Source organism: Drosophila hydei, unplaced genomic scaffold (genome assembly GCF_003285905.1).
Source record: "Drosophila hydei strain 15085-1641.00,03,60 unplaced genomic scaffold, DhydRS2 tig00000063-arrow-pilon, whole genome shotgun sequence".
Classification (NCBI taxonomy): domain Eukaryota; kingdom Metazoa; phylum Arthropoda; class Insecta; order Diptera; family Drosophilidae; genus Drosophila; species Drosophila hydei.
In genome coordinates, this window is record NW_022045657.1 from 466,715 (window position 1) to 479,964 (window position 13,250).

Sequence of the window (13,250 nt, forward strand, 5' to 3'; positions counted from 1 at the left end):
GAACTGGGTCACGCTGGTTACCATCAACAAATCAAATGAACGTTCCTATTAATACTTTGAACTAGTTCGGAAATAAAAAATAATGATAGCTTATCGTAAATACTAATTCACTTTTTTAAGCATTTGTATATAAGATTAACACAAAAAAAAACTACCAACAATTTAGCACTTCAACTGTGTTTCGCCATCTGTTCCAGGAACTAGTCAAATTAAAAATACCAAAATTGAGAAATATACTAAATTCCTTAAGTATGCCCGTTTCAATATGCTCACAAAAACAGTTGTTTTTATTGTTGCACAATGCGGCAACCGGTAATCAGATCAGGAAATTTATTAATTAAACGGTTTCTACAGACAAACAATGCAGTGCAACTCGCCAAGCAACAGCCCAACAACCTTAAAGGTAGAAGCAAAAGTTCCCAGGATTGGTTAACGCGGCAGTTGGCCGATCCGTATGTGGAAAAGGCGCGCATGTTAAATTTTCGCTGTCGCAGCGCATTCAAGCTTCTTGAAATAGACGATAAATATAAAATTCTTAAGCCCGGCGATGTAGTCTTGGATTGTGGTGCTGCTCCAGGCAGTTGGACACAAGTGGCTGCCGAGCGAACCAACGCAAATGGCAAAAACGACCGTCTGCCAAAGGGTTCTGTATATAGCATAGATATTCTTCATTTTCATGCAGTACCAGGAGCGACTATCTTTGGTGGAATGGATTTTACTAACTCTTTTGCTCAGCAACGTCTACGGGAGTCGCTAGCAGGTCGCTCAGTCAACTGCGTACTATCGGACATGGCACCGAATGCAACGGGCGTGCGTATGCTTGACCAGGAGAGCATTACAAATCTATGCTACGAAGTCCTCAAGTTTGCTCTAGCAATGTCAGCACCACAAGCTAATTTGGTTGTCAAAATCTGGGATAATGGCGATGTACCCAAATTGGAACAGGATATGTTGTTCTTTTACGAAAAAGTTAAACGTGTAAAGCCACGCGCCAGTCGCGGCGACTCTGCGGAGCACTTCTTACTGGCACGTGGATTTAAAGGGCTACCACCCATGCCAACATAGTTCTATTTAGATTTAATACTTTTATGCAATTGTAAAAATAAGATAAGCTATAATATTCGTTACATTTTTTATAGTTGCAAATACACTCAAAGTAATAAGTAACCGTTGTTATAATTAATCGATTATCGAAAGTAAAATCAGACTATGTGTCTAGCGGTCACACTGGCTAAATTGATTAAAAAGAAAATGTATTATATACATATACATATGTATATCAATTCCGATCTATCTCAAAAATTAGTTGTATTTTCAAATTGGCTCAAAAATCTTTTACACATTTTTAGTTTAGGAACATTTTAATTTAAAAATAATATATATCGACATAACACTGAAATTTACATTTACAGTAACTGTTCAGATGCAATCGAATATCGATATAAAGTTATTCGCGCAATAAGCCATACTGGCAACGCCACACCGTATTCATCCACAGGCACCGAAACTTAAATATATGGTCCAATATAAAAAGTACAATAATATACTTGCCACATTGATCTCTATATCTGCTAGTTAAAGAAATATGTCGGTCGCTGATGCTCTGGAGTACCTAACCATTGGCAATCCTATCAGTCGCACGATAATCAATTCTTCGTCTTCAATACTACGAGCGATAGTAAGTGCATCATATTGTAACTGTATGTCATTTGCGGCAAATCATATTAGATTCACTATGTTATTGTTGCAGGGTCTGCGTCCTAAGAAGCTGTCCCCGAATAGTAATCCTGTAGGAGCCCCAATGCAGATGCAACCTTTAAATATGTCGCTACATCGTATTGTCGGCAGCCACTATAATTTTGTTCGAATTGCCGGCTTGGGTGGTGCATCGGCCATTTTTATGGGCGCCTATTGCAAGTACCTTCTAAAAGATGTGAATGATTCCAAGGTGCAGCAAGAGTCGCAAACATTTGCTGATATTGCCAATCGTATACATTTCCTACATTCGTTTGCGCTAATGTGCATGCCTTTGGCTCACTACCCAGTCTTTGTAAGTATTGGAGATGTATATACTCTATGGGATAATAAGTATGTTTAATACTATTAATATTTGTATACACTGCACCATTTATATATGCGACCATCAGAAACAAGTGGTAGAGTAGAGCCGAGTATATAAATTTAAGAATAACGCAGAAAGTGTAACTCCCCTTTTTATACCCTGATCACATTGAAAATGGGAAATCAGGGTATAATGGTTTTGTGCAAATGTATGTAACAGGCAGAAGGAGGCGTGGCAGACCCCATAAAGTATATATATTCTTGATCAGGACGACAAGCCGAGTCGATTGAGCCCTGTCCGTCTGTCCGTCTGTCTGTATGTGTGAACGCGTGGATCTCAGCATCTTTAAGAGCTAGAGACTTGAAATTTTTTTTTGTAGGTCCGTGTATAGCACGCGCATATCGAGTTTGTTTCAAATATTCGATAACTATTCGCATTTAATTGTTATCGAATAAAACATGATTGAAATGCAGTTAACAAATTATATCTCGAACGTCTTAAGAGCGTCTTTTGTATTTAGTTTTATGTATATTTTATGCAATTTTGATTTTTGTTGGATTTTGGATACCTGCTCCAAAATTCCCCAAATTCTTAAAATTTAAGTTTAGTTGGAACTAGGGCTATTAAGTGAAGGCGTTTGCATCTCAACCAAGCCAATAGGATATGTACAGCATATGCTGGAAATTTCATTAAAATCCATTAAGTAAAACAGAAGTTATTAAACAAAACGTTTGGCCAATTTGCAAAAGCACATGTCAGCCGCGCCACGCGCACACATTTTTCCAATGCTTGTGCACACATACATTCAATTCTTCTTTTCTATTCCAAGAATTGAAATTGCGCTTGAATTGTGCTGAATTATTAGCTGCTACTTAACTTCAAATTTGCAACTCTTCTTGAAAGAGGCTGCGTTGGTAGAGGCGGCGCTCGTTAGCGTTTAGTCTCGGGTTCAATCCTCGCGGCGATGAAACTTTTTTGATTGTTTTTTTTTTTTTTTTTAATTATGAAGTATCTCCTAGTCGGGCACCCCGACTAGAGCTTTCTTACTTGTTACAAATGAAAACTGCATGATTATTTAACAAAAATGATATAGAAAATACTCTTAACCTCATAGCTTTCATATCGTCGAAAGATTTCCGTGCATAACTGTTGTTAAGATATTTATATTTCGGTCACGGATTTTATTGATATCTACTAACTTATTTGATACTAGTTGATACTAGGCACAGCCTTCAGTGTATATCCTATATAATGGCATTGGCCACGCCCCAACTTACTCCCATTTTCCATTTTATAAATAAAGAAAATAATTCTATTTGTTTACAGTTTATTGAGCATCATAAAGCTTTTTCAGTTATCTTGTCATTTGTAAAAGTTAAATCTTTGAACGGAATTTACAACAACTCGCGTTACTCTTTCAATGATTTTCGATTTTAAATATTTATGTGTATATCAATATGAATTTCATGTATATAAGTATGTAATTGACACACTCACTTAATTACCAAAAGAATAAAAAGAAGAAAATAAGAGGCCAATTGAACCATGAGTAAAGATTGATATTTGCTAAGCGTTACGATCTATAAGAAGTTCAGATTGTATATGAAATATGTTTTTTGTTTCTTGTCTCTTCAAAGCTAAAGCTAAATGTTCAACAACCACTAATTGCAGCTTAAAAGTAATTTCAATACCACATTACGAAACTTGTATACGATAATTGCTAACATTTAAATTTAACATCATTTTCTTTTTTACTATAGATGATATGAGAGGTTCAGAGCTGATATGGTATAGGGTTTAGAGGATATAGGAAATATGTATTTGGTTTAGCTTAAGACTAAATTCTTTTCTTGAATTTCGTTTGTTTAAAAAATGTACCAAAAGTCAGCTTCAATAACGCTGCTTAAATTTTTCTTTGTTTATAATTTTGTTTTCAGCCTTATGCGATAAGTAAATCGTAGAGCTTGCCTTTGGGTGCCTTTTCTTTTGTTTCGTTTGTTTTTAAAGCAAACAACTAAAGCTAACATCAAAATACGCAGGCCATACATTATTATTGTCTAACACTTAAATGCGATATTATTAATTTTGTTTCTTTCTTTTTCTGTTTTCGTATGCTTAATAATATTTGAATTCGGTTTTCTGTTTTGCAGACTGGAGTCCTGATGATCATGGGCACCGTAATCTTCTCGGGCTGCATGTATTATCGCGCTCTGACTGGAAAGAAGCGACTGCAGCATTATGCCACAATCGGAGGTTTCTGCTTGATTGGCGCCTGGCTGTCGCTGGTGGTGTAGGTGTGATATCAATACGCACATTATAAGATATAGTACATAGAATTACACATTTAACTATATATAAATATATATGTATCTATAATGTCAACTAAAGCTAAAGCCTAGATGAAGTTTCGTGTGTGAATAGAGCAGCTACTATATAAATAAATATAAATATATATATATCATATATCATATATTTATGCGCTTTTAAAAAGCGTTTTCTTAGTTTTCAATGTGAGCTCCTGCAAGAGCACTAGAATTTTAAAATTCTTCTGCACCAAATGGAAGATACAATTTTTGTTTTCTTTTTGTTATTCTTAAATGCATTGAATCTCTGTTTTTTATACATGATTTAAATGCAGTTCTATTAGTGGTTTTAACGAACTGAACAGCCAATGTGAAAATAGGAAAAATAAATATTTTTATTTTGAAACAAATTAAAATTCGAAATAAAAATTTAATAAAATGTTACATTTATTCTGTATACCTGTACATTAATAAATTACTATAAAAAACACACATTAATACTAGACGTAACAGTTTATAGCATTTCTTTTTTGTTTTTTTTTTTTTTTTTGTTTTTTAATTAATCGTTATTGTCGTTACGGAACACATTTCATACGACCTTTTAAAGGTCTTTTCTTCTCTTTGATTTAGATGCTCAAATCTGAGCTCTTATTGTCATACATCTCGTACTATATAGTTATATGATCTCAATTCAACTAACATTTAGTTGTTTTTAATTTGTACATCTGTGTGTGTGTGTGTGTGAGAGAGTGTTTATAAAAATCCTTTGCTTAACGATTGTTTTTTTTTTCATATATTTTTTCATTACTTTATCTTGGGCTACCCTAACAGCTTCTGCTTGGAGGCCTCTGCGAATAGGAAGGTCTTTTGTATGCGCGCATTGGCAGCCGGGTGGTTAGTAATTGGTTCCAGTATCTTAAGTATGTAGTCTTTAAAGGCTTTCGGCACGGCGAAATGTCAAGAATCCTTTTTCACCCGCAAATTATCCTCATGCGCCTGTGCAAATGAATTATAAAAAAATATTTGGTGTCGCTGTTTCGAATGTGTTCAGAAGAGACTCACCTTTTGTGCTACCTTGAGCAGAGCATCGAATGTGGCGTCGCCTGTTTGCTTGACCATGCTGTGGAACACCTTCTTCTCGCTCACGGTGAGCAGCTCGAAGGGCGAGGCAAACTCAACGGCACGGCCCGCATCCATAACCAAGACCTTATCCGAATCCATGACCGTGTGCAAGCGATGGGCAATAGTCAGCACTGTGCACTCCTTGAACTTATTCCTAATAGTATTCTGAATGAGAGCATCTGTCTGTGGATCCACATTGGCCGTCGCCTCGTCCATGACCAGGATGCGATTCTCGCGGAGTATAGCACGGGCCAGGCACACCAGCTGCCGTTGGCCCACGCTGAAGTTGGTGCCGCCCTCAGAGATCTTGCTCATCAGACCGCTGGGCAGGTCAGCAACCACCTTCTTCAGTTTGACCTCCTCCAGAGATTCCCAGAGTTTCACATCGGAGTACTCATCGAACGGATCCAGATTGTAGCGCATGGTGCCCGAGAACAATACCGGCTCCTGGGGTATAATCGATATCTTGCTGCGCAAATCGTGCAGACCCAGTTCGTTGGTGTCGCGGTGATCGATCAGAATTGAGCCCTCGTTGTAGGATAGCCGGAACAGTGCATTGATCAAGGACGATTTGCCGGCGCCAGTGCGGCCGACGATGCCAACCTTCTCACAGGCATTGATGTCAATGTTCAGCGAACGGAGCACATAGTCCGCGTCCTTGTCGGGGAAGTAACGCAAGCTCAGATCATCGAATTTAATTTTGCCTTCATCGGGCCAGTCCTTTGGTGGTTTCTTGTTCGGTTTCGATTCAAAGTCGCCCTCCGGCTCCAGATCCTCGTACTCAACGACACGTTCCACCGATGTCATGTTGTTCTCCAGCTCGGCGGACTGACGCATGCCCCACTGCACCATGCCTGTCATACCCATAGCCTATAAAAGGAATCTGCTTAGAAGAGTTTGGCAAGCCGTTTGTGATAGTGAATCGCACCTGTGTTATGGCCAAGCCAACCTCGCCACCGTTTTGCGGCGAGAAGAGGAAGAAGCTGAGCGTTACTATGGCTATATAGAGCACACAGATCAAGTCCAGCCAGTAGCCAAAGGCACGACTCGTCGCCAGGAACATGTAAAAGCCAGAGCTGTGCAAATCCTGGAAATTATCAAACTCCTCGATGAGCTCCTTCTGTGCACCGAAAGCTCGTATCGTGGCCAAACCATTCAGCGAGGCACTCAAATGGGAGTAGATGGGCGAGCGAGCTGCAGCAGATCGAGAGTAGAAATGATTTCAGGATTAGTCAATCAACTTCTTGTTCAGAACTTACTTGTGGCCTCCAAGCGCTTGACATCTCTGGACGTAGTCAGGTAGAAGGAGCGCAGCAAATAGAAGATAACAACCAAGATGGCCGTGACCAGCAGATACCACACGTTCACAATGCACAGCACCACAATAATGCCCAGAATGACAAGGAAAATCTGCATGACATCCATCATGACCGATGGCAGAATCTCATCCACCTGGCCCAAGTCCTTGGAGAAACGATTGAGAATGCGGCCCGACGGATTTGTGTTGAAGAAATTCATTGCCGCTCGGGTCACGCCCTGGAACATTTTGTTGTGCAGCGTCGTGGAGCTCTTGGCAGCCAAATAGAAGAACAGCACACTGCGCACCAGAGAGAACACAATCACCAAGACATTAATAGCCGTAAAGTAATATATATCAATGGGATCCGTCTCGCTGTTAATTCTCGGCATGAAGGAGCGACGCAGGCGTGACATAAAGGTTTCCGGTTCAGATTCACCGTTTTTGTTGACCCTGAAAATGGCATCACATTTAACATTTAGAGCTATGTTATTAATATACTGTTAACTACATACAGATACATTACTTAGCAGGTCTCTTATCAAGATAATGCTAAGATTCTTCTTACAGACAATTTAGATATATTTTATCAATATACCGTTACATATAACTTAACATGCAGTTATTTACTTACCAGTATGACAAGAACATATCACCGCCAGAGCCCAGCACCTGAGCGCCAATACAGAAGAAGGCAAACACAATGAACAAAAAGTAACCATTGGCAGCAAAGTATTTCTTGTAGAGGCCCATGCCAATGCGTCCCTCGGTGCGAGTTTCCTGCGCCTGCATCGGTGACTCCATGACCACTGACTCAGCGCCCGATTCCATGGAGGAGACACTGTTCTGTCGACTGCGACGCGTGCTGATCTGCGATAGCTTTCGCTTTTCGGGTGCATCGCCGGCTCCCTCTTCCTTCTTGCTGGGATCGGTCAACATTTGGGCAAAGTCCAGGCCGCTCTTGCACATGGACTCGTAGGTGCCCTTGGCACTGATCTTGCCCTTATCCATAATGACTATAAGATCGGCCTGCTCCAGGAACTGCAGCTGATGGGTGACCAGCAGCACGATGTTATCTCGCAAATAACCACGCATGCACTGATCAAACAGGTGACGGCCCACATGGGTGTCCACAGCGCTGAGGGGATCATCCAGCAGGTAGATATCTGCCTTGCGGTACACGGCACGGGCCAGACTGATACGTGCCTTCTGGCCACCGGATAGGGAGGCGCCGCGCTCGCCCACAATTGTCTTGTCTCCGTACGGCAGCAGCTCAAAGTCCCGCTCCAGCGCGCACTTCTTCACCACCTGACGATAGCGACTCTTGTCCATGGCCAAACCGAACAGAATATTCTGACGCACTGTGCCCGTAAAGAGCCACGGCTCTTGGGATGCATACGACAGGGTGCCATTCACTTTCACAGTGCCCGATTCTGGAGGCAACTCACCGAGAACCGTCTGTATCAAACTGGACTTGCCAGCGCCGACGGGTCCAATGACAGCCACCAGCTGTCGCGGCTTGAACTTCAGATTAATATTATCCAGCGTATACTCAGGTGCTTTCGAATCCCACTTGGCCTTTAGCTTGGTAATATTAATACCTGCTTCCGTCTCGCTTGTCCGGCGACTGTTCGGCTTCAGCATACCAGTGACTGTGGCCGCGGCCTCCTCCACAATGGTGCCGGACGGCTTAACTTTCTGGTCATTCACATCGTGGGACTTGTCGCGAACCTTCGTCTCCTCGTGCATCATGAACTTTTGTATGCGGCGTATGGATACGAGCAACTCAGCAAACTGATGAAAAATAATAGGGTAAATATGGCAACATTTTAATACAAAATAATAGTATATGTTGTTTTATTTATTATTTATAGGCTGAAAAGTCATTAAGCTTTGTTAATATTCATATTGAAAAGTAACATAAACATGTTATGTTAGGGAACAGCGATCGCTGTTTGAAACACTGCTAATAACATAGGCGTTTAACCCTAACAGAATTTTAACATTTGGGCCGTTAAAGGATTCCAGCCAAAACGTGAAATGTAAACATATTTAAGTATAATATGACAAAGAAATTTAAAATGAATTGCATTGAGTGCATAAAACTGGAGGCGACTTTTGACTTATTTTTTAAAATATTATTTTAAGGAAATTAATATTAATTTGGTTGCAATGCCACAAAACTCAAGCTAAACATGTAAACATGGAAGTTGATTGAATCTGTTAAAACCATTATTTTAACAGATTTTTCTTAAAGCTGCTGCCAACCAGTTTTTCGCACACCTACTACGTTAATAATAAGGGAGATACAGTCTTTAGGGTATGAAAATAATAGTTTTACCTGTGAGATGCCCATGGGGAAGTAGATGGTCATTGTATTACGCAGAATATTGTAGTAGGCGGTTATAGCGAAAGCCTTCTCAGCGGTCAACAGTTTGCCGAGCAGCACAAAGCCCACCAGGCTGACAAACACCGATATGCGCGTCACATACATTATGAAACTCTGCAGAGTGCCACGAATGTAGTTCACTTTACGTATAGCATTCATCTCCTTGCCGCGCACGTAGTTGATCATATTGCTAAATGGTATTTCCCAGGCGTACATTTTGATCACCTGAATGCCCGATATGATTTCGTTCATCATGCGCACACGTTCATCCGTACGCAAAGCCGTTTTCAGACGCAGACTCGACGTCTTCTTGCCCAGATACGCTTGCAGTGGTATGAACAGCAACATAATAGCAACGCCAAAGAATGCCGAGACGCCAATCTGTGGAGGATTATGAAAATAGAGTGAATATGAAATGGTGAAAAGCTGATTTACTAAGCTAAAGGTATTTTACTTGTGCATCAGCCCACAGTCAATAAGTCACTCAGCCAATTAACTTGTCTAAGTGCCCACTCACCTCTCTGTACATGAGCCAGGTGACCACACCGATCTCCACTGGGCCCAGCCATAAATAATGCGTGTGTATCACGGAGACATCCAGACGGCCGACATCGTTCGATATGAGATTAACCACTTGGCCGGTAGTTGTATCGCCCAGTGCTGTGCGGCTGAGTCGTAACGCCTTGCGATAAATCATACTGCACATGGCGACGCGGACCTTCATGCCCGTGTGGAACATGCCCAGCATGTAGGGATGCATAAATAATACATTGAAGGCGCTGCACAAGATCACGCCGACGGCATATAGAATTGCTGTGGTCTGATCGTCGCTCTCCAGATTGTTGGAGTCCGAATAGTAGGCCACCAAACCGCCCAGGCACAGAGGCTGTGTCACGCTGTCACGGATTAAGCACCATAATTATGATCATAAATAACTAGTTATATGTAGAGGGCACGGGCGCTTACCGGAAGCCCATTTCCACTATGAACAGAACGAAACCGAGTATGCCAAAGTTCCAGCCGAAGACGCTCATCGTTGCCTTGAACAGGCTGGGCTGTTTCTTCTTCTTACGCTTCTCCTCCACCTCCTTCTCCCAGGCATCGCTTAGCTTCTTGCCAAGTGTATCTGAGGCAGAAAAAGGTTGATTATAGAGATGCCTTGCAAAATGAATGTGCATATAATTAATCTGCCTTAAAAACAAACTCAGGCTGGGTAAGGCTTCGATTCGCTACCTTTTGCCTTATGGCTAAGATTAAGTTGCTTATTTTGAATAAATTAATAATGTTTTGAAATTTAAATTGTCCTTAAAGGAGAATCATTCATGGATAAGTTTATACTTCGCAAGGCAAGAATTATTTGTCACTCTTTAGGCATTATAGTTATATAGTCTATAAATTTACTATATATATATTATATAATCTATTTTCTAGTATACTAGATAATCTTAATCAGACTGAATCAGAAAAAACTCTTCAGCTCAGCTTGCCTTATGCTCCCTATAGTGTTTAGAAGGATTGTAAATAACTGATTCTATGAGCAATATTGATAATTTCAGCTGTTACGATTCAAGTCCATGATTTTTATCGCCTATAAATAGGCATATCAAGCTTAACGTTGCTATTGTCTATGTGAATTATGGTCTTTGTGGAATAAAAAAAACCCAGTATTGCAGTCAGCTGTCTCTTGGGCTTATCAGTTAACTGGCTAATCGCACCTGGTCAAAGCTGGTCGGCAATACATATATATGCATGTATATATACATATATACATATGCATACATATATATATATATATGTATATATAGTTTTTAGTCTATAGCATATATACCTAAGACGGAGACACTTCCGCACTGGTTTTTGGCCAATCTAAAGTGTGTCCACGACTCTATATACTCAATACTCTACACCTGAGTATTTGATAAATCGAAATAAAAGAGAGAATTAGTAATTTGCCATTGTTTACCTATATAAATATTTACTGAAGACGCATGCCAGATTAGATTGGACGCTTGCCCACTTAATGTCAGCCTTTGGTGTCTCTATGGGCCCATGTACTTTAGGGCGAATAGGCGCGCGATATATGCTTTTATATCTCATATATCATGGAGCGGTCAAATCGGGCGAGAACTCATTAATTGCGGCAATGCCAGCTTGTCAAAGTTATCAAAAAGTTATCAGAGCCAAATTTGTTGTGGCTCCAACAGCCACTGATTTTTATTTCCATTAATGGTTCCATAAAAATCAAAGTTCAATTTCCATGATTAACTAGTTCCCCCTGATAAGCGTGATAAACTTTAAACTTATTGCATATTATAGAATATTTTATAGGCGTCAAGTGACAGGAATCTTATCTGACGATGACTTTGCATTTGATTTATGAGAAATCGCTTCCGATAATACATATATGTATCTATCATGCAATGCTTAGCCATGATCCAATGTATTTCAAAGGCCATGCAATTGTCTCGCGCTAAAATTGAGCTGCTTATCCATCAGACGGGCTTCCTGTTCACATGCTCTATTCTATCTAATCGTAGAGCTACAAAGCAACAAAATATTGTACTTTAAAGTGCTGTCCCAGTGCGTGGTTATATCGCCTTTAGCCACTCGAAAGCACACGTAAAATATGTCTGAAGAGTTGATATTTCCATAGATAATAGCACTGTGTAAGATTTGTCATAGCACGCTTTAGTACATCGAGAAAGTCATGTCAAGTCAGTCCATATAAATGAGCTAAATCGAGTGTATGACGAGTTTATATAATAGTAATACCTATGGGATAACTTATGAATTTATATTTAGAAAGAGTACAATTTGTGGCTTAACTTTATATAAAGTCTATATATATTTAAATTTTTGTGAGTTTTATCTACAAATAAACAATAACTGTATATGCAGCTGCCTAGAAATTCTTGCTGATTTTCTTAATTAATTAATTTAAATTGAATTTCAAGTGCTACGCTTTGTTTATTGATAAGCTCCTTTGTCTTTCTGATTAGTATTCATATTATGCTACCTAAAGCCAGCTCATTTGGTATGCAGAGCACAGTTTGGCCAAGTCCGTTAAGCACTTTTTTAAGTTCAAGTAAATGAGTCATGCACTTACCCGACTTGTGCTCCTTTAGAGCCTGGTAGAGATCGCCTTCGTCGAGTGTCTTTTTGCGTCCTTTGAAAAATGTGGGCATGGTATAGCTGAGGAAAATCAAATAGATATTTATCAGTATTTTTGCTAAGCATTATATAATATATATATATATATAGCTCACCAAAACATCAGCGAGGACAACGGATTCGATGTCTCGCGCGGATTCGGCGGCAACTCATCTGCGGTGACGGACTGCATTTTGTTCTAATTACTGTCAATCCGGTTCGAGGTCGATATCTCAATAACTTGTCATTTGTTGTGCCAGTATACTAGTGTACATGTGTGTGTGTGTGGGTGTGGGTGTATGTGTGTGCGCTCTATCTGACAGCCACAAGCGCCGCTATAATAAAGATGATAAACAAGATAAATGTTAATTTGATTTGAAAATACGGAATATTCGCTGATAAAAATCAAATTTTTCAAAAAGTTTATTTGACGGAAACTATTTCACAAACTGGCATTAAATCTTATCTTAATTTAAAGGTATCTGAGCTATGCTCAATGTCTGGCCCTAGTCATGCTGAGTTGGCCATAATAAACTATTTATGATTTGATAAATTGTGAGAATTCATTTTATTTCACTGTTAATGACTGGGAAAATAAGATGTCTTTACTTATTATATAATAAAAGTTATGTAATTCAGCTATTAAATTAAAATAAGAAACCTATAGAGGTACTCCAAGCTATGGTGACACTTAACTCTGTATATCAGTATATATTTCAGTTTAAAATCCACTTTGAACACAGTTTTCATAGATTTATGACACTTTCTAATGTCTTGGAGATCATATATTCTCACAATCACAAATATTATCAGATTATATAGTATACTTTGATAGCTGAACAGCTGTTATAGGAACTCACAAATTGGCACTGGAACTTCGGCTAGCAGTCGATCTGTAACTGAGCTCTTGGCCAGATGTAAGAGGCA

The 13,250-nt window shown here is 39.6% G+C and overlaps 3 protein-coding genes across 4 annotated transcripts; 2 read left to right on the top strand and 1 right to left on the bottom strand.

Annotated features, from left to right (window-relative positions):
- Positions 1-186: 186 nt before the first annotated feature.
- LOC111596699 (rRNA methyltransferase 2, mitochondrial) lies at positions 187-1,151 on the top strand. The gene has a single exon (XM_023311017.2). It carries the CDS (start codon positions 301-303, stop codon positions 1,063-1,065), a length of 765 nt encoding a protein of 254 aa, XP_023166785.2. The 5' UTR covers positions 187-300; the 3' UTR covers positions 1,066-1,151.
- Positions 1,152-1,269: 118 nt separating this feature from the next.
- LOC111596696 (transmembrane protein 256) lies at positions 1,270-4,484 on the top strand. 2 transcript variants are annotated; one of them, XM_023311012.1, is made up of 3 exons: positions 1,270-1,678; positions 1,751-2,050; positions 4,213-4,484. In XM_023311012.1, the coding sequence occupies exons 1-3, from the start codon at positions 1,586-1,588 to the stop codon at positions 4,354-4,356; spliced, it is 537 nt and encodes a 178-aa protein (XP_023166780.1). In that variant the 5' UTR covers positions 1,270-1,585; the 3' UTR covers positions 4,357-4,484. The 2 variants fall into 2 exon arrangements, with proteins under 2 accessions (XP_023166780.1, XP_023166781.1); XM_023311013.1 differs by having other exon boundaries at positions 1,601-1,678; positions 1,729-2,050.
- Positions 4,485-4,833: 349 nt separating this feature from the next.
- LOC111596686 (probable multidrug resistance-associated protein lethal(2)03659) lies at positions 4,834-13,232 on the bottom strand. The gene is made up of 11 exons (XM_023310992.2): positions 13,184-13,232; positions 12,440-12,658; positions 12,280-12,365; positions 10,140-10,299; positions 9,691-10,069; positions 9,126-9,554; positions 7,419-8,578; positions 6,747-7,237; positions 6,416-6,681; positions 5,428-6,357; positions 4,834-5,361 (listed from the first exon to the last, which is right to left on the bottom strand). Exons 2-11 carry the CDS (start codon positions 12,514-12,516, stop codon positions 5,323-5,325), a joined length of 4,017 nt encoding a protein of 1,338 aa, XP_023166760.2. The 5' UTR covers positions 12,517-12,658; positions 13,184-13,232; the 3' UTR covers positions 4,834-5,322.
- Positions 13,233-13,250: the final 18 nt, after the last annotated feature.